Source organism: Lampris incognitus, chromosome 14 (assembly GCF_029633865.1).
Source record: "Lampris incognitus isolate fLamInc1 chromosome 14, fLamInc1.hap2, whole genome shotgun sequence".
Taxonomy (NCBI): Eukaryota; Metazoa; Chordata; class Actinopteri; order Lampriformes; family Lampridae; genus Lampris; species Lampris incognitus.
In genome coordinates this window covers 15,966,208-15,988,663 of record NC_079224.1, presented here as the reverse complement: position 1 = coordinate 15,988,663, position 22,456 = coordinate 15,966,208, and the positions used below count along the sequence as shown (strand labels likewise).

At 42.9% G+C, this 22,456-nt stretch overlaps 1 protein-coding gene across 2 annotated transcripts in view; it reads left to right on the top strand.

Moving 5' to 3' along the window:
* The first annotated feature begins 13,148 nt into the window (after positions 1 to 13,148).
* Positions 13,149 to 22,456, top strand: part of atp6v1h (ATPase H+ transporting V1 subunit H) — a 42,349-nt gene continuing 33,041 nt past the window's right edge. The window contains exons 1-4 of one of the 2 annotated variants that reach the window (XM_056293223.1): positions 13,149 to 13,179; positions 14,003 to 14,155; positions 16,020 to 16,119; positions 16,664 to 16,753. In XM_056293223.1, the coding sequence (XP_056149198.1) occupies positions 14,052 to 14,155; positions 16,020 to 16,119; positions 16,664 to 16,753 (294 nt within the window). In that variant the 5' untranslated portion in view covers positions 13,149 to 13,179; positions 14,003 to 14,051. Of the gene's footprint in view, positions 13,210 to 14,002; positions 14,156 to 16,019; positions 16,120 to 16,663; positions 16,754 to 22,456 lie in introns of both variants that reach the window. The other variant, XM_056293224.1, reaches the window with a different exon arrangement.

Below are 22,456 nucleotides of genomic sequence, written 5' to 3'. Positions count from 1 at the left end.
CTTCCCCTGTGAGAGCAGCCTGCCGAGTGCAGGGCCACATGCAGCAGCAGCCTCCTCCTGCACAAGGTCACGCGCGGCAGAGCAGGGGCCACTATCACGGCCCCTTGACTCTCCACATAAATAAGATGCGATGGCTGTGAGCACGAAACAAATCTGGCTGTAATTTGGTCGTAATCCATCCGGGTTGTGTTGAGTCAAGGTAACAGACGGGATGAAAGATAAAAGGCTGGAAAGGCTGCGGAGAATTTTTCTTTTTGTTTTGTTTTCATCCGTAATAGGTCATTTTTGTGTTTTTCTATATTTCATGTCTGACGTTACTGTCCTTCAGTTCTTCATGTCCATTCTTAGAAGTGTTTTGAGCAAGATTTTCTTCGTGAATCCCAAAGCCCAACTTGTGCAGGTCATGGTTTTTGGTTGGTTTATTTGCACAACGCAAATGCCATATTAACAACTGAGACCAAATGTATCCTATTAAAGTAATCAAATCCCTCAAACAAGCAGACTAATCTGCCAGCGCAGTAAGATATTTCATCTCAGGTTTCCTTGAAACAAGATAAAATCACTTGTTTACCCGAAAGACCAGAGATCTTGGGACGAGTTAAATTGCATTCATTATAAGATATTATATCTAGTCTGAAGCATGACTTGTTAAGTTTAATCGTGCAACTGTTATACAAGACCTCTTAAAGCCAACCCTCTACAAAACACTGCCCTAGTTTACTTCTAAAAATGCTCAGTTTATGATTACATGTTCTTAAATCATGATGAACCATTTACATATTCAGTTTGTGGTGTGAGTAAATGATTCTTGAAAGAAGAAGATAGGATATTTCTGTTTGCAGGTTGCTGGTGTATTTCAATACCATTACTAATGAGGTAGCATTAAGCGCCAGCTCTCTCTGCAGAGCCCCTTGTCCCTATCGCCAATATATTGATCAAAGGTGTGTTTCCGTTCTGCACTTGGGAAACAGAAACACATCCAGGTGAAACCTTGTGTTTCACCTCTGACCTGCTAAACCTGCCGTGACTTCCTCTGAACTGCTACCCACTGTAAGAGAATTGGCAGTGGGCTGTGGTGTTTTATGAAGATGCAAACTGAGGGGGCGTCCGGGTGGTATGGCGGTCCATTCCATTACCTACCAACACGGGGATCTCTGGTTCAAATCCCCGTGTTCCCTCCTGCTTGGTCGGGCAAACCTACACACACAACTGGCCGTGTCTGTGGGGCGGGGAAGCCGAATGTGGGTATGTATCCTGGTCGCTGCACTAGCGCCTCCTCTGGTCGGTCAGGGCACCTGTTTGGCGGGGAGGGGGAACTGGGGGGAATAGTGTGATCCTCCCACGCACTACGTCCCCCTGGTGAAACTCCTCACTGTCAGGTGAAAAGAAGCGGCTGGCGACTCCACATGTATCAGAGGAGGCCAGGCGCGGATCTACAGGGTGGCAAGGGGTGGCAGCTGCTACCTCTGGGACACAGTCTTGCCATCCCATTTATAAATCAGACAATATGTTTTTAAAGTATATTTTATGTACATGCATGGTGAAGGTCAATGAGACCCGCACCAAACTCATCTCAAACAGAAGAGAACAAAATACATTCGATGAAATCCAAGTTTTGAATAATAATACGTTTAGAATAATGTCCATTGCCCCCCTCCTTGAACCTCATGCCACCCCTTTGCCACCCCAGGAAAAAATCTCTAGATCCGCCACTGGAGGAGGCATGTGGTAGTCTGCAGCCCTCCCCGGATCGGCAGGGGGTGGAGCAGCGACCGGGACGGCTTGGAAGAGTGGGGTAATTGGCCGGGTACAATTGAGGAGAAAAAAGGAGAGAAAAAAAAAGAAGATGCAAACTGAAACGGTGAGGCATCCTGAGCCCAACACACAACGGTGTTGACAAAAATGATCTCTGCTCATGCTGAGAAGGAACATAAATAGCATATCAATAATGAGCTTAAGAATAAACCTTAAGATCACTGATCACTGAGAGAGAAAAAGCTGTGAGTGAGTTGACAACTGCTGAGTTTGGACAGGGGAGGTAAATGTATGCAGTTATTGTCAATTAAGCTGACTGGGACAGAAAGCCGGTCTGCAGATTAACTGATTGATGTTTTTTTCCTGACATCTTTTCCCCTGAGGGATGCTACAGTATATAATGGAGAGAGAGAGAGGACACTCTGAAACTCTGAAAAGTGTCCTTCCATCCATCCATCCATTATCCAAGCCGCTTATCCCAACTGGGGTCGCGAGGATACTGGAGCCTACCCCAGCAGTCATTGGGCGGCAGGTGGAGAGACACCCTGGACAGGCCGCCAGTCCATCACAGGGCTGACACGGTCACACCTAGGGACAATTTAGTACAACTGATTCGCCTGACCTACATGTCTTTGGACTATGGGAAGAACCGGAACACCCAGAGGAAACCCACACAGACGCGAGGAGAACATGCAAACTCCACACAGAGGACGACCTGGGAGGACTCCCAAGGTTGGAAAACTCCGGAGTTCGAACCCAGGACCTTCTTGCTGTGAGGCGACTGCACTAACCACTGCACCACCATGCCGCTGACAAGTGTCCTTTCAGCTCTTTATTCAATGTGACCTTTGACCCCGTGCTGGAAAATGAAGTGACACATATCCTTGCTTTATGAATTTCTCTCTTGGACCATCCACAATGATTACTTTCCACCTGTTTTGAAAAAAATTGAGCAGTTGTTTGCCTAAATGTTTTTTTTTTAAATTATCAGATAACATCAGAAGACTATGATCCACAATTGAAGTGTTGGCCAGCACAGTCCGATATCTTTACTGCGACATGATTAATTACTTAATTAATTAATTTGTGAATCTGTATTTCCCAACTGACCATATAAAGCCATGATAATTCTTCATTAAAAGTGCACAGTGAACATGGACCTCTTGATCAATAACAGTATTTTAAACCCACCAGAGATACGTAGTAGCACACATGCCAAAAAAGTTGTGTAGTCACCCACAGTATCATCTTGGTTGGCTGAGTTTCATGGATTTGGTGCAGGTCTTCCTGGTTTGGCCTCAGTATTGGTCAATAGATCAAATGAGTGGAGGAAGTGGGCACAGCCAAACATCTCCTGTCTTATCAGTCAAATCTGTTATCACAGCCATTGACATCCAGATAAGCATATATGATGGGGCCTCCATTTTGATGGTGATTACTAAACTTTCCATAACCAAGAAGTTGGCAATTCCGCATCTGCTCAATCAAAGTTATTCTAAAATAATGATGGATGCATGTAAACAGATAAGCTAGCTGATGTAAGACGTTCAAATATGTGTCGCTACCTCTCTAAAAATGCCATCGGCGGTGATAAAAATGTCTATACTTATATAAACTAGATTTGTTTATGACGCTATACAGTCCTGATCCTTGACAAACTTTTATAACCTTCTCCTATAGTGACTCCCATCTGGTCTTTAGAGTTTCTGCCCGCAGGTAAAGCAGCGTATCATAGATGTGAACAATTTTTACAGTTGTATTCTGTTTATCTTTTATCTTTTTCATTACTTTGTACTATGTCTGTAAAATGTGCTATACGAATAAACTTATTTGTGTTGCATGTGGATTTTCATTCTACTGATTTAAAGCTGAAATCCACAGCTTTTTTTCCCCCCTTAATCATTTTATCCAGTTTTATCCATCTGGATCATGGAGTCAGGTTGCTTAATACTGGTGCAGCAGCAGCAAACACGTACGTGTTGGAAACAACTACAGCAGGATAAAAAGATTCAACCACGATGCGGCCATACTTCTGCCGGACAAACCATCAATATTACTGTAGAACAATGTTATGAGATAGTTTGATGTAGACTGCCTGCATCAGCTTTGGTCCGAGGATGCCCTTTTTTGGGGGGGGGTTCCCGGTTCCCCCTTCTTCTCCCCAGTTGTACCTGGCCAATCATCCCGCTCTCCGAGCCGTCGCGGTCGCTGCTCCACCCCCTAAGCCGAGCCAGGGAGGGCTGCAGACTACCACACGCCTCCTCCGATACATGTGGAGTCGCCAGCCGCTTCTTTTCACCTGACAGTGAGGAGTTTCGCCAGGGGGGTGTAGCGCGCGGGAGGATCACGCTATTCCCCCCCGTAAGAGGCGCTAAGTGCAGCGACCAGGACACATACCCACATCCGGCTTCCCACCCGCCGATACGGCCAATGTGTGTGTAGGGACGCCCGAACAAGCCGGGGGTAACACGTGGATTCGAACCGGCGACCCCCGTGTTGCTAGACAACGGAATAGACCGCTACGCTACCCGGATGGGAACACGGGTGAAGTGATGACACAACTATAGTGGAACATTATCCTACCGTAATATTGATCGTCTGTGGTGTGTTAAACGGATAGAATAGTGAGGAAAGTCACGGATTGCAGCTCTCTGCTTAAATGGAAAGCATTTGGCCCCCCATTCTGGTTCAACGTTTTGTCAAAAGAACATGGTTGTACACGAGAACGACCTCATCTGACTCCTGTCCTCCCAGTCCTGGAGCCGCCTCAGGAATCTATCCCAATGTTCTCGTGGCTCTCTGGAACGGCTCACAACATTTTCATTTACTTTATGTCTTTAAATAGTTGAATAGTTGTCCTTGTCAGGTTAAGAACTTTTTAAGTGTAACCTTCTCTCTCACACACCTCAGCCCAATATGGGGTGACCACTGTTTCCCACCAAGCAGAGCAGATTCAGGGTTTATGAAGTGGAATGAAAAAGGTCCAAAGACAACAGAGGATCTCATGGTACCAGATAATGGGACGGTACTGTCGTTTGAGGAGTTGGTTGCCAGGTATGATATCCCATTCAAACATTTCCTCAAATACCTACAGGTGAAAAACTTTCTCAAAGTCGGTGTTTTTCGATCCCCCCTGTTATCTAATTTGGAAACGCAAATGCAAACCGGCTGCTGTTGAGGGATCCTCAAAGTGTTCTTCACTCAAACTTGATGCCTTGAGGAGAGAAGACTTTCAAGAGGATTCCCCTTCTGAGCACCGGAAGACAGCATGTGCTGACGTCACGAACTACAGACGAGGACCGGAAGTGATTTTCTCCATAGGAAGCACTATCACAAACTTTCGAAATGCCTATGTTTGGCGTCATTAACCGAGAAACCACAAGGGGTTTTTATTGAGTACCAAAAGTTGTTGTTCATGAGGGGGGGGGGGATGCAAGAAACTAACCGAAAACTCCGGGAAGAAATGGCTTGCGAATCTCGTCTGCGGTCGGGAGGAGCGGAGCCGGATAACGCGCGTGTGAACAGTGACCACTTCGTCAAAAAAACCCACTTCATAACATAAGGATCATGTCCAACATATCTTACTTTCTGTTTATACCTTTATCTCATAATATCGTTCGGGCTAAACTAGCGCCATCTCGTCCATTCCACTTTTCACTTCCTGCCCTCCATCTGAATGTCGTGCGTCTTCAGAATCACGTGACTGCAAACAAGCGATACTGGGCTCACAAACGCCCATTTCACGCCGCGGCCATCTTGGATTTTTAAAAAACCAAGCGGTGGGAATTTAGCCGCGCCCCCTTCTTACTTCATTGAAAACACTGCTGGAAGCAACATGTCGTACTGCTGTGTACCATCCTAAATTCAACTGACACATTAAGATGCCATATGGCTAAATGTTTACTCCTCCTGCTATTATTGCAGCAGACATTATGTAAATGTAGGCCTACTGTATGCGTTGAGCTGCAGAGGTTGCATCTACATTTAACGTTACTGTATGCATTGAGCTGCAGAGGTTGCACCATGTACAGCCAGTTAAATAATATTGGGGTGACCAGTTTCACTGTGACTAAAACATTAGACGGGAGACAGAAGTTTGACGTTGAAAAATGTTTGCTCCTGTTTGTAGTCGCATTGGTGACTTAATAGCGGAAGAAGATGAAGAGGAACATGAAGAGGAACATGAGGGAGATAGGTGAGTTGTTACTGTCAGTACAATAAAATTTTTCAAACATGTAGATTACTGCATTGTATAATATGTATATATATATATAATTCACTAATCTTTCAATAGTGGATAGCTCTGTTCTGACACATCATCTTGATAACAGGAAAATGTGTGACTTTATATTGCTTCCCACATGTATGACATATCCTCATGTGTCCAGTGAGGTTTGGGCGACTCTACCTGATCATGACTACGACGTGAAGCCCCTTTCTGTGGAAGACCAGCTTGACGCAGTAAAGAAATGCATCGCTTTCCTGGAGGACGAAAATAAAAAGTTGAAAAGTGAGCGTTTTGGTCTAGAATGCTTCCAGTGTGTGCCCAATCTGATCAGGTTTTACACTGGTTTTAAGGATTACCACACCCTCAAAGCACTCTTCCTAGCTTTACAGCCTACTGCAGAGTCCATGGTGCGATGGACTCAAATGCAAAGGAACAGCCATAACCTAGAACACATTTCTGTGTCTGGCTTCCATGCAGAGCATTTATCGCTGATTGATCAGTTTTTCCTGTTCTTGTGCCGTGTGAGGCAGGGCTTTTTTGCTCTGGATTTATCTGTACGATTCAATGTGTCGCCGGCCACAGTCAGCAGGAACTGTACAACGTGGGCCAACTATTTGCTCTTTATGTTAGGGACCCTCCCAATATGGCCTAGTAGAGCAGCAGTAGATGAGCTAATGCCACCAGTATTCAGGGAATTCTACCCAAACACAAGAGTGATACTAGACTGCACAGAGATCCGCATCGAGACAGCTAGTTCGAAGGTTTTGAATACCATGACATACTCCCATTATAAAAGTAACACTACACTGAAATCCCTAATTGGGATCACTCCCTCAGGGTCAGTTAGCCTGGTAAGTAATCTATACACAGGATGTATTTCTGATAAGGAGATAACTAAGAGGTCAGGTGTTCTGGACCTCTTAGAGTCAGGTGATGAGGTCATGGCCGATAAGGGCTTCCTTATCAAAGACCTGCTCGATGAATTAGATGTAAAACTTGTCATCCCTGCATTTTTAGGCCCAAGTGGACAGTTTAGCTGTGATGAGCTCACAGACACACAGAGTATTGCTGGCTTGAGAATACATGTTGAACGGTCAGTAAGACGCATAAAGGAGTACCACATTTTTGATGGAGTCATACCCCTTTCACTAAGTGGAACAGTCAACCAACTGTGGACTGTGTGTGCTCTCCTAACAAATTTTCAGGGACCACTGTTTTAAACCTTTGTTAAATTCAGCTGACAAGAAAATAGTGCACACAAACCTTAGATAGATTGAAACATATTTAACTTCATTTCAGTACAGTCCCATTTTTTAGCCCACACCTTGAGATGAGCAATCACTATCTTAGTTTAATAAACAATTGATGATTTGAGTTGGTAGTGAGTTCCAGTTTATTGCTACAACAGAATGACAGTTGACCAAACATATTTTAGTTTAAAATGAACCAACAGTTTTGTTAAAGTTAAAGGACAAAGAATGAAAATATTGTAGATGGGACAATCTAATTTATAAATATTGAATGTACAGCATAAAAATGAAATGTATCTTATTTTTTACTTTATTGTGATTAGACAGCTTCTTTGAATACAGCCCTGTGTGTGTGTCTCTCCTCACTGGCACAGGAGAGGCAGAAAGTACTCGGAAAAGAAAAGATCCAGCTTAGTTTTCATATTGTGGTAAATGACTGTAGGTGCTCGAGGTTGGTAGTCCAAACCATGTTTGCTGCTGGCCCCGGCTGCATTGATTTCCGACTGAGTAAGAAGGGGTCGTGGCTAAGTTCCCACCACTTGGTTTTTTTAAAATCCAAGATGGCCGCGGCGTGAAATGGGTGTATTGCTGCAATATAACTGGCTGATGAAAATACTGTAACGCCAGAAAAGCGTAATAAGTACAATGATGCAAACCCAGACTTGCATATCATGTGTGGACAGGAGAAAGGGACCTTTTCCCCACTGTGTTTGGGAATGAGCTAAAGTGAAACGGTTTTGGAGGGAGATTAAACAAACTCTGGAGAGTGCATTGGGCATACACTTGACCCTAAGTTTTTCATTTTAGGTTCACAGCCTGATAAACATCACACACCTAGGAAAGATACTGCTGCCTTGCATCTTTGTTTACTGCTTGCAAAATTAGTTATCTCGCTCTCTTGGAGGAGGAAGACGAGAAAACCAAAATTAATTAATTGGATGAAAGAACTGTGCACAACTTTACCTCTAGAGGAGAAAACGGACATTATTAAAGGTAAACAACCACTCTTTGAAAACGTCTGGGGTCCTTTTATACAATATATGGAGACTGTAGCTCTAAGTAGTATGATGAGTGTAGTGGACGAGGTATAAATGTCAGTGGTCCTCTGCAGGTGCCTGAACACGGGATTGTTGTCTTCCATGTGGACTGGGTCTTTGAGGTTGTCAATGATGTACTAAATGACAGGAGGCCATGAATAGAACAATAGGGGAACCCCTGTGAAAGCAGAGAAACTCTCTTGACCCCCCCTTTTTTTCCCTCTCCAATTGCATCTGCCCAATTACCCCACTCTTCCGAGCCTTGCCGGTCGCTGCTCCACCCTCCACCCCCCTACAGACCAGAGGAGGCGCTAGTGCAGGGACCAGGACATATACCCACACCCGGCTTTCCACCTGCAGACACGGGCCAATTGTGTCTGTAGGGACGCCCAAGCAAGCCGGAGGCAATACGGGGATTCGAACCGGGATCCCCGTGTTGGTAGGCAACAGAACAGACAGCTACGCTACCCGGACACCCCAACACATTTGATTTTTGTATTTTAATTTTGATTTTATCATTATTTTACACGTTTTTTTAGGTAACACTTTACATTAAGCGCATGTAATAAGTGGTTGTTAATAGGTAATAAGGCCCCTATAAGTCCTTATAAAATGCTTATTAACATTATTATTTGTTAATAAGACTACAAAGGTGTTAATAATAGCATCGTAAACACGTTTTCAGTCACGCTTGCAAAATATGCAAAGCCCACTGTTCCACACTTGTCTTAGGTTGTAAGTCCAATCTGCATAAAACTTTGTACGTAACATGTAAGGAACCTCATGATTAAAAGTTAGTAAAAGAATTTTGATGGTCCACAAAATGCAAAAGTTATGAATTATAAGGGCCTTAGCACCTATTAACTAACCCTTACTCTAGTCTTAATTATGTTAATAAGCATTTTTATAAGGACTTATACGGATCTTATTACCTATTAACTAACCCTTATTATAGTCTTATCGACACATAATAATGCTAATAAGCATTTTATAAGGGCTCATATGGACCTTATTACTGATTAACTAACACTTATTACATGCAATGAATGTAAAGCGTTACCATTTTTCATTTCATTATTGTTCTTTGCATTCTGTTATTATCTTCCAAATGTCAGGCATGTAAGGGAAGGCCTAATTTTAATGTTGAACAATAATCTATTTGCCTCTTGATATTTCTCTTGCTGGGCGAGAACACACTTATTTCGTTCTTGTTGGAAGTAATTTGAAATTATTAATGAACATATTGTTGTACAAAAGAAAAGTACAACCGAAAGCCATTGGAAATCCTCGTTCATCCATTTACCACAAATTAATCTGCAGCCTAAAGTGAAAATCATAGTCTTAAGACTATCACGGCTATTTATAGCAGCCTGACTACCATGAAATGTTTTATTAGGACGTAAATCCTTGCAACCTGCTTGCCATCAATGTAGTTGTTTTGCGTCTTTTCACGAGTCAGATCTGTCAACGGCTGTCTCCAGATCTGTTGTGAGTTTGTATCACACTATTTCAAGACACAGCATCTTTGCCAACTCTGCTTAATCTTCTTAAGCTTTGTGCAGACAGAAAGTACCTCCCTAAATGGACGTCTTGGCACCCAAGAAGCAAAAAATGGCAACAGAATTACAGACAAGAATAACCTATGTGTGCTAAACACAGCAGACAGCATGATGAATGTATGTCACATCTTTGTCATTCTTGATGGTCAATAGAAACCTTTAGAAGGACAGTGATCAATTTCATGGTTGCTCCGAATCTCAAAAACTGGTCTATCTGGTCTTGATGAGAATGTTGTCGATAATGGATCAATGGGATTTAATTGCCTTTGGCTAGCTTTTTATTGAGTTAGAAAATAAGTGACATCCATTGTTCGCAACCTTTGATCTGAAACAGTTACTGTGTTATCCTCTTTCAATGTTGTATTGTGTAAATTGTGTAAACACAACATCCATTGCATGTTGTCTATCTTGGGAGAGAGATCCCTCCTCTGTTGCTCTCCCTGAGGTTTCTTCCTGTTTTGTTTTTTTTCTCCCTGCTAAAGGGTTTAAAAAAAATTTTTTTTTAGGGAGTTGTTCCTTACGCGATGCAAGGGTCTAAGGAGAGGATGTTGTGTTGCTGTAAAGCCCCTTGAGGCACGTTTGTAATTTGTGATGCTGGGCTTTTCAAATAAAATTGACTTGACTTGACTATGCAATGCATTTACTTTGACCAATAAATTTAAGTAATCTTGACCTAGTAATCAAATTGGTTATCATTGTATCCCCCTCCCCCCAAGAATTAACCTATGTATACAGGATTGCCTTCAAAGTTACTATTTACCTGTCAGTGCAAATGCAACAATGCAACATTGCAAACAATGCAAATGAGGCTGATGGTTGTGATGGTGAAGTGGTACTGTGTCTTTACCTCAAGGAACACCATCTCCTGCTCCTCACTGTCCTGGGCATGGTCGTTGTAGCTTCCTGCAGCCTGACAGCTCACACCATGGCGGCAGGCCTGAGCCAGTCCCTGTATCCGCTGCCACATTAGGGCCCTGGTGTGACCGATCCCCCGCAGAGCCGATGTGGGCCTGATCTCCCACCGTCGCACCCCTCTAACGCAGGGCATGCTCCATCTACAGCGCCCCACTCCCTACATGAGGTCTGTCAGCGAGCCTATCTAAAATCATAGGCGAACCACACTCTCTGCACCCTCTATGTTGGCCCTGTGTTCTTTCTGATTCACATTGTATCAAAATGAAGAAAAAACCAGCAAAAAAAAGATAAAAAGACGATGACGAAACATCGGTAACTCTAACAAGAGACAAGAGACGAGTGTTTACAGTGGCGAGGGCAGAAGGGGATTACAACTATGTTCCCACTGAATGCAATCCTGATTCCTCCTTGACTGCATCTCACCAGCTTAGTCCAGATTAAGCTAGGAGGTCTTAGTGTCTGAGGGAGATGGACAAGAAGGACTAATGACAAACTGTATTCCTTTATCATGCAACTCTGATGCTTGATGAATTCTGAACAATAACCGTACATGTAATATGATGGTAAATGGACTTTGACGGGGAAACATGACGCTCTCAGTGTACACCCAGCACCGTTTCAATGGGCCCTGACTCTACTCAGCATGTGGGAAAGAGAAGTTACAGTTGTGGGTTTGTTTTGTTTCGGATGTTACTGAGTCACTTCCTATGTGCTTCAACGGATGGTTTCACTCACAGGGTGAGGACTTATCAAAGTTCTTCGCCGAGAGCAAGAAAGTGACTTCAGCCCTCTTTGACCCTGTCAGCTGAAACAAACCAGCAGCTGCAAAAACAGCTGATAGTTATCGATTGGCCGCAGCCCCATGAGGTTCAGTTTATGGTTAATCATGAGCCGGTCATGTCTATTGTCAACCACTTTCATCTGCGATGCCTATTTGTCAATGGATAAATGGATCAGTCAGTCTTTATTTATTTATCACAGTTTGTACATAAAAATGCAATGCGATGCTCTTCACTTGAAAACAGATAAATAAACAAAAAAATATACAAAGAGCAAGAGAGATGCATAGACTATAGATAAACAAGATCCCCAGATGGGTGACAAATGAAAAGTAAAACAAACATAAAGTGTGTTAGTAAGGTGTTGGGCCACCACGAGCCCCCAGAACAGCTCCAAGATTCAAGATTCAAGATTTATTTTATTGTAATTTTCACTATGTACCTGCGCACATAAATAAAAACGAAATGCTGTTTCTCCCAGCTCACAGCAGTGCAACAGAGAAGACAAAAATACACACCCAAGAATTCCCTAAAAACGATACCACTAAAAACATAAAAACTGAGAGATCAAAACAAAAAAGTACAATTAACAACACAGTCCATTCAAGTCCAACACAGTCCAAGTGCTCCTTGTCAGATTCTACAAGTCTCTGAATTGTACTGCAGGGATGAACACCATTCTTCCAAGATACGCCCTCATTTGGTGTTTTGATGATGGCGGTGGTGGAGAGGGCTGTCCACCACGTCGGTCCAAAAGCTCCCATAGGTGTTCAACTGGGTTGAGATCTGGTGACTGTGAAGGCCATAGCATATGATTTACATCATTTTCATACTCATCAAACCATTCAGTGACCCCCTCGTGCCCTTTGGATGAGGGCATTGTCATCCTGGAAGAGACCACTCCCATCAGGATAGAAATGTCTCATCATAGGATAAAGACGATCACTCTGAATAACTTTGTATTGGTTTGCAGCGACCCTTCCCTCTAAGGGGACAAGTGGACCCAAACCATGCCAGGAAAATGCCCCCACAGCATAACAGAGCCCCTGGACTCCCTCACTGTAGGGGTCACGCACTCAGGTTTTTCCTTTAATTTGTCACTTGTCTGTAGGGCTATAACACACACACACACACACACACACACACACACACACACACACACACACACACACACACACACACACACACACACACACACACACATTTGTTTTTCTATACTTGTGACGACCCTCACTGACTACATTCGTTCCCTAGCCCCTAACCTTAACCATCAGAATTTATACGCCTAACCTCAACCCATAATTTAACCTAAACCTAAACCTAATTCTAACCCTAACCCTAAACCCAAATCTTAACCCTAAAATAGACCCTTAAAGAAGTGAGGACTGGCCAAAACACACACACACACACACACACACACACACACACACACACACACACACACACACACACACACACACACACACACACACACACGTGGTGTTTCTTGTGTTATCTTTGCTCTGGGACGTTTTTTGAGGAATTTTTCCAAGGATAAAAGTGATTTTACGACAACTTGAGGACTTGTCAAACTTGAAGCAGAGCAGCATGTGATTGGGTCACATGACAGCGTGACGTATTGTAGTCAGCTGTCCGCTGAGTGGGATCAAACAGTGGGTGAGCTACTCAGTGGTCTCATTTACTACGGTATTTGTTGTCGTTTGGATTAACATTTTGTCAGCGTATGCTCTTGTAGAAATTGGGATTGGTGAATTTCGTATCGTCGATAACGTGAAACCTGTTTGGCGATGTTAGAATAAGAGCTAAACCAGCTAATTTGCTAGTAAAGGGCTGCCTTGGGTTAGCACTGTGCTTATTGTAGTTGTCAGCATTACCTCTTTGGCTAACGGATAGCTAGTGCTGGTAGTGGCCCTTTAACCTATTGATGGTTGATATAACATATTGACAGCGAAATTTAGGCATTTGAAATATCTTAGATTCATCTATAGCCGTAGTGCAATTTAAAATTATCGCTCGAAGCTTTCGTCCATCCCCATCAAGTCGTGACATTGGCGTTCAGTTAGCGTTAGCTAGCATGACCTGCTCTGGAAGGATTCGCTTCCAGCCAGGGCTGAGTCCAAACAGTCAGTGGTTATAATTGAATTTCTATAGCATGAGAAATAATAACCTCACAGTGAATAGAAAATGGTTGCTGTGGTTGATAATAACGCATATTGAAGTCCCCTGATGAAGTATTTTACTTGGTTTTATCAAGTAAAAGTCAGTCTATACTGCAGCCAGTTGATGTGACTTCATTTGAATTATGACCAGATCCTTGGGTGTAGTACTACTTGGGGATAACACTATGAGCCAATTGCACGATTAGCTCTTTTCTGTAGCTGACAATGAACATGCCACTTCGAGCCACAAGTTGTAGCAGGCCAACTACCGTAGTAGGATGCATCTTGGTGTTGTTTAATCTCATTCTCTGTTCATCCAGGTGGTGCTGTATTTGAATTGCCACACATTGTTAGTCTCCATACTGCAAGATGGACATCCGCGGGGCTGTGGACGCTGCAGTTCCCACCAACATCATTGCTGCTAAGGCAGCTGAAGTTCGTGCCAACCAGGTCAACTGGCAGTCCTACCTCCAGTAAGTAGGAATTCTTAGAATAATTTCTTCATTGATATATTCACCCTCTGCTACTGGTGTTTCTGGTAATTCTGAGAGATTTTGCCACTGCAATAGGAAAGGTTAGACAAAGGTTATCCAATCTGCTTTCAGTTATTGGCAGAAAATGTTGTCCTTGTTAGTGGTTTTTCATTATAGATAATCTCTATAAGCTTAAATATTCTTTAAATCATTCTTTGGCATTCTTTGGCTTTTTCACCACACCAATTCTCCAAAAAAAATGCATTTTATAATTGCAGTCATGGTGTAGATTTAGATCACGAGAATTCCTACATAAGTGCCTGCCTTGTGAGTCAGTGTCTTGAGTGACACTTCCTTATTTTGACTGTGATTATACACTCCAAGAAAATCGCAACAGAATGATTATTGAATCATTGTCTCATCCCTAAAATGTTTTCTTTTGATGACTTCTATGTGTGAGTTAGCTGACTCTATACCCTCAGAGCCTGTTTAGGTAACAAACAAAGCCATATTAACTCTATGAGCCTTTCACTGGGCCTCTTGACTTGAGGAGGGCTTGTAATATTTTTCAAGTGGTTGCCATAACTGTGCAAGCCACTGCTGTAATTAGGAAGTGCTACTGTAAGTAAAAAGCTAATCCTGAATATTCCATGTCCCAATCAGCAATATACCTTTTGCTCTGAGAGTGTTACCTTGCACTTTTTAAGACATCTTGCACCATCTCTAAAAGTGATTTGATTGTCTCAAGACAAGCAGAAAAAAAGAAAAGAAAGAGAAAGCCAAGGTTCGTCATCTGTGCATTTTGTGTGCACCTAGCCTCTTGTTATTAGCATGTCAATGAAATGCAATTATCAATCAATCAATCAAGTTGCATTTTATATAGTGCTTTTCTAGCTGCAACAGCCACTCAAAGCGCTTTACATTTCTGGTCAAATCTGAATTTCAGACACCTGTTACAATAGAACACAAGCCGTTTTCTGTACAATCACTACCTATTTCGTATGCGTAGGGCCACCGAAATGTGATTTACAAAGATTAACTTATTCACACGTGTATTACAAAAAGATTTGACATGGGCCGTTTGAGACTATTGACATTAATCGGACCAGTGACAGACCTGAATTGCCACACATTGATAATTATGAAAGGATGCAAGATATTGACATTTTTGCTGATATCCGATGACTGATATTTTCCATGATCATTTCAGCTGATACTGATACCGATATGTTCTGTTTCATCGCAAAACCACCATGGGTCTAAGTTTCCACCAGTGGAGTTTACCCATTATTCTGTTTTAACCGTGATGCTTGGAACAGATGCAGACATCTACACAACACTGATTTATTAGTACCTGTCCTGATTCATTACTGAACACTACACCGTTTCCAAAGGTCTGCATTCACTGAAGGATATGAGCACAGATTATTTAAGATTAAATAGACAAAACATGTAAGTTTATTTTGGCATAACATTTTAAAGCATCCTTACTCTTTGCTTTTGCATTTGTTGAACAAGTCGATCCCTGAAAGCTTTCTTGTAAAATGCTGACAATCACACAGTAACCTCAAGTGAAAACAACTTCGTGTGAATATCTACAGGACCTATATTTCTCTGTAGGCTGTAGTGAAACCTGTCTTTCCATCAATGTCTGTCATCGCCGTCGACACGTGGATGTGACATATTGGGCATAATTTTGATATCAGTCCCGATACCAGTAACACATTTTTAAGCAATTGTTGGCAGATACTGATAAACTAACCAATATGTCATGCAGTCTTACAATTTCATATTTGTTCCAAGTTGTAAATTAGAAAAAAAAGAGTCCATCAAACAGCACATAATGTTTTGTAAACTCTCACAGGGGTCAGATGATTTCTGCAGAGGACTGTGAGTTCATCAAGAAGTTTGAAGTGGCTCACTCTGAAGAGAAACAGGCCATTCTGACCAATGAAGGACATCAGGTATGAAATTGTTCTCCTCCAAACTGAGTGGGGGTAACCGCACACATTTTTTGCAAATCCAAATACTGATTTTTAATTTTCAGTTGAAACCGTTTCACTGTTTTACTTTAGTATATATACTGGAAGGAGACATCAGTACAATTACATATTTCCATTGTATTATACATTTATACAGTGGAAATAGGCCTCCATTTCTTTTGCATTCTTTAAAAGACCCCCTCCTGCTAAATAAAAAAGAAAAGAAAAAGAAAACTATAAAAATATCCCCAGGTTGATAACTAGTATTTTCGATAACAGCATAATAAATAGGATGTAGCTCTAACAAAATCTTCTCCCGTTATCACAGATTCATTCCCATAAACAGAACTACCTGCAATGCAGAAAACACAATTTTGCCTTGGCTAACCTTTGCTTGACTTTGGAATGTTTAAAGATCTGATGGGGTAAATCAGAGTAAATTTATTGTCTTTGATTGTGCAGGATAGTGCAGGGTGAAGTGCTTTTTTTAATCTTTATGTTCTCAATTTTTATCTTTTGTGCTCAGTGTGCGAAGACCTTTCTGAACCTGATGGCTCATATCTCCAAGGAGCAGACAGTCCAGTACATTCTGACTCTGATTGATGACACCCTCCAGGTACATAGCCACACTGGCTGCTGATATGGACAAATAGGACTCGCACATACAAATAGACCTTTTAAGAGCACGATGGAACGGGCCACTGTCAAAAACTCTTTTAGCTTTCTTTTTTAAATTTTTTAAAGATTTATTTCTGATTTTTTTTCCCTTTTTCTCCCAATTTGGTGGCCAATCGCTCCCTATTCTAGTTCAAACACCCACCCTCGTACTGTATGCGTTCGCCAACTGCATCTTTCCGGCCGGCAGTCTCAAAGGAGACGCCTCACCACTTCCATGACAAGGCGAATCCAGGCTAGATCACTGCTTTTTCCGACACACACAGAGACGCATTCATGTGACGAACACAAGCCGACTCTGCCCCCCTCCCGAAGACAGCATTGCCAATTATTGCTTCTTCATCGAGTCCGGCCATAGTCGGATATGACGAGACCAAGGTGCGAACCCCGGTCCCCAGTGGGCAACTGCATCGACACAAAGCCGATGCTTGGACCGCTACACCACCGCGGACCCATCTCTGTTAGCTTTCTGGATGATATCTTTCTGTTCATAAGATCCATCCTTCAGTTCACTGTACACCATAGAAGACTTGTGGTCAAGCCTTATTGAGCACGTTTACATGCATACTAATAAACCGATTATTATCTGATTTCTGGAGTTACCTGATTACTCAAGTAGTCCTGTAAACAACATAAACCGATATGCTTTATCGGATAACAGCCATTATCGGATTATGAGAAACCAGATAAACACACCTAGTTTTTCGCCCAATGATCCATTTATTCAGTGCATGTATACACAGCTTAATCTGGTTTCTTTTGTTTTATTACATCTGCGCATGTGTAAATATGTAATAGCGGATGTAGTTAAAACACAAGAAGAAGAACGCGAGCGGAAGCAGTTGCATTAACAGCGTAAACATGGCGAGCAGCAGCAGCTACCGAGCTTGTACAATGCAATTGCCACTCGCATTTCCAGAGGTACAGCGGGACGCGCTGTCATCTTGTCCGGGGCCGGGCTCATGACATCTTTCATGAGATCAGAGTTTCACAAATGCTCTCCGTGACATTTTGAAATTCTCTCCATTCTGCATCTGAGAATTCCTTGAGCACCACTCTCTCCCACCAGTCCTTGCTCTGAATGCGCATTCAGCAGGAATGGGGTTTTGGTAGGGGTGGAGGAAGACCGGTGCTGCTAAGACCAAAAGCAGATGCTTGCTGTAAAAAAGGTTGCCGTTGTTTTCTGCTCATTGAGACAAGGCGAAGAAGGAGAGTACTACTAAGCTTTTGCACGTGCACAGTCCATGGCACAGCCCTGACCGGGACCAAAGCTATGCTGGACGACGCCGTGTTGTAAACAACAGGAAGTTTGAGTTTTACATCACGTCCTTGTGGAAGAAATCCAACTATTGACTGAATCATGTAAATGAGTTTTTTTCCCGATATCGCATTACTGATGTGCATGTAAAACGCGTTAAATCGGATTATTACCATTACCCGATTATTCCCAGTTATTGGATTATTGTGATCATGTAAACGGCCTCATTGTTTACTTATTTAAAAATCCACTCCCATGTCCCATTTTTACAAAGAAAGCACTCTGACAGCTGTCTGAAATGGATCTCTGACAACTTTGAGATGACAGACATGATGAAAGTTTTAAATTAAAATATAAAATTATACACACACACATTATGGGGGGAAATCACAAGTGTCTGTCTGTCTGTCTGTCTGTCTGTCTTTCTGTCTATCTATCTATTTATCTATCTATCTAATCTAATCTAATGTATCCACCCATTCCTAATCCTGTCCATCTTCTTCACCCCCAACAAAATTCTATCTTCAACTCTGCCACCTCCAGCTCCACCTCCCGTCTTTTCGTCAGTGCCACTGTCTCCAGGCCATACAACATAGTTGGTCTCACTACCATCTTGTAAACCTTCCCTTTAACTCTTGCTGGTGCTCTTCTGTTGCAAATTACTCTTCTCCACCCACTCCACTCTTCCTGTAATCTCTTCTTCAACTCTCTTCTGCACTCCCCATTACTTTGAACAGTTGACCCCTTTGCCACCTCTACTCCTTGCATCCTCACCATTCCTCTGTCCTCCCCTTCGCTCACGCATATGTATTCCATCTTGCTCCTAGTGACTTTCATTCCTCTTCTCTCCAGTGCATACCTCCACCCCTCCAGGCTCTCTTCAGCCTGCTCACTACTCTCACTAGAGATCACAATTTCATCCGCGAACATCATAGTCCACGGAGACTTCTGCCTGATGTTGTCTGTCAACCTGTACATCACCATTGCAAACAAGAAAGGGCTCAGAGTTGATCCTTTACGCAATTCTACCTCCACCTTGAACCCAACTGTCACTCCTACCGCACAGCTAACCATTGTCACACTGCCCTCATACATATCCTGCACCACTCTTACATACTTCTCTGCCACTCCCGACTTCCTCATATAATACCACACTTCCTTTCTCAGCACCCAGTCAAATGCTTTCTCTAAATCCACAGACGCAATATAACTACTTCTGACCTTCTCTTTACTTCTCCATCAACACTCTCAAAGCAAATGTTGCATCTGTGGTCCTCTTTCCTGGCATGAAACCATACTGCTTCTTACTAATCATCACCTCTCCTCTTAACCTAGCTTCCACTACTCTTTCCCATAACATCATGCTGTGGCTGATCAAGTTTATACCCTTATTCTTGAAAACCAGTACACTTCTTCTCCCCTCCTCAGGCATCCTCTCACTTTCCAAGATTGTGTTAAACAATCTAGTTAAAAACTCCACTGCCATCTCTCCTAAACATCTCTGTGCCTCCACAGGTATATCATCTGAACCAACCACTTTTCCGCTCTTCATCCTCTTCATAGCTGCCCTCACGTCATCCTTGTTAATGCACAGCACTTCCTGATTCATTATCCCCACATCATTCAACCTTCTCTCTCATTTTCTTCATTCATCTGCCCCTCAAAATACTTCTTCCACCTTCTCAACACACTCTCTTCACTTGACAGCACATTTCCATCTCAATCCTTCATCACCCTAACTTGCTACATCCTTGCCAGCTCAGTCCCTCTGTCTAGCCAATTGGTACAAGTCCTTTTCTCCTTCCTTACTGCCTAACCTCTCATACAACTCGCCGTACGCCTTTTCCTTTGCCTTTGTCACCTCTCTCCTCACTTTACGCTGCATCTCCTTGTATTCCTGTCTACTTACTTCATCTTTCTGACTATTCCACTTCTTCTTTACCAACCTTTTCCTACGTATAATTTGTTGTACTTCCTCATTCCACCACCAAGTCTCCTTGTCTTCCTTCCTCTATCCAGATGACACACCAAGTACCTTCCTAGCTGTCTCCCTCAGTATTTCTGCAGTGGTTGCCCAGCCTTCTGGCAACTCTTCACTACCACCCAGTGCCTGTCTAAATTCCTCCCTGAACTCCACACAATGGTCTTCCTTCTTCAACTTCCACCATTTGATCCCTGGCTCTACCTTCACTTTCTTCCTCATCGTGATCTTCAAAGTCATCCTACAGGCCACCATCCGATGCTGCCTAGCTACATTTCCTCTTGTCACCACCTTGCAGTCTCCAAGCCCTTTCAGATCATGCCTCCTGCATCAGATATAGTCCACCTGTGTGCACCTTCCTCCACTCTTATGGGTCACCCTGTGTTCTTCCCTCTTCTTGAAATATGTATTCACCACAGCCATTCCCATCCTTTTCATAAAATCCACCACCATCTGTCCTTCCACATTCCTCTCCTTGATACCATACCTAGCCATCACCTCCTCATCACCTCTATTCCCTTCATCAACATGCCCACTGAAGTCCGTTCCAATCACCACTCTGTCCTCCTTGGGTACACTCTCCACCACTTCATCCAACTGGCTCAAGAATTCTTCTTTCTCTTCCATCTAACTCCCAACTTGCGGGGTATATGCGCTGATTATATTCGTCATCACACCTTCGATTTCCAGCTTGATACTCATCACCGTCTGACACTCTCTTCCTTCAGAATTACCCCTACCCCATTTCTCCTCCCATTCACACCACGGTAGGAGAGTTTGAACCCATCTCCAATTCTCCCAGCCTTACTCCACTTCCACCTGGTCTCTTGCACACACAGTATATCTACCTTCCTTCTCTCCTTCATATCAGCCAGCTCTCTCCCTTCACCAGTCATTGTATCAACATTAAAAGTTCTGACTCTCACCTTCATACTCCTACCCTTCCTCTTCTCCCACTGCCTCTGGACATGCCTTCCTCCTCTCCTTCTCCTTCGTCCAGTAGTACCATAGTTTCCACCAGCACCCTGCTGGCCAACAGTACCAGTGGCGGTCGTTGGTAACCTGGGCCTTAACTTTCCAGTATGGAAGTCTGAGTTATGATCCACATATTTGATTTGGCATAGGTTTTACATTGGATGCCCTTCCTGACCCAACCGTCCCCATTTATCCGGGCTTGGGATTGGCACTAAGAAAGCACTGGCTTGTGCATCCCCAGTCGTTCATGTTTAAGTGCAAATGTTTTTTAGTTAACTTAAAGAGACCTTGATGACCTTTAAATTTTGAACATAAACCATGCATATCTATTCTTCAGCACCTTGAATTTACAAGGTTCTGTCTGTGTGCTCAGTGGTTTAGAGATATTGAACTTCAAAATGTTCACATCTTAGGCGTATCTTAAAGATGATGATATGGATCGAGGTTTTCCACTTTGCATTGATCGCCACAGCCACTGTCGCGACCCCTAATGGGAGCAGCCAAAAGTAGTAGTAGTAGTAGTTTTCACTTTGCATCGATGATATTGGACCGTTGATCATTGAATCGATATATCGATCCAGATTGATTGATTGACTGTTTCACACCTGTAATATATGTTTGTGTGTATATATATATATGTGTGTGTGTGTGTGTGTGTGTGTGTACATATATATATATACACAGTGTATCCGGAAAGTATTCACACCCCTTCACTTTCCCCACATTTTTTTATGTTACAGCCTTATTCCAAAATGGATTAATTCCTTTTTTTTCCTCAATAATCTACACACAATACCCCATAATGAATTGTGAAAAAGGTTTTGTAGAAATTTTTTGCAAATTTATTAAACATAAAAACCGGAATATTGCATGTACATAAGTATTCACACCCTTTGCTATGACACTCAAAATTGAGCTCAGGTTCATCCTGTTTCCACTGATCATCCTTGAGATGTTTCTACATCTTGATTGGAGTCCACCTGCAGTAAATTCAATTGATTGGACATGATTTGGAAAGGCACACACCGGTCTATATAAGGTCCCACTGTTGACAGTGCATGTCAGAGCAGAAACCAAGCCATGAAGTCAAAGGAATTGTCTGTGGACCTCCGAGACAGGATTGTATCGAGGCACAGATCTGGGGAAGGGTACAAAAAAATTTCTACAGCTTTGAAGGTCCCGGAGAGCACAGTGGTCTCCATCATTCGTAAATGGAAGAAGTTTGGATCCACCAGGACTCTTCCTAGAGCTGGCCGCCCAGCCAAACTGAGCAATCGGGGGAGAAGGGCCTTGGTCAGGGAGGTGACCAAGAACCCGATGGTCACTCTGACAGAGCTCCAGCATTCCTCTGTGGAGATGGGAGAACCTTCCAGAAGGACAACCATCTCTGCAGCACTCCACCAATCAGGCCTTTGTGTGCTCAGTAAAAG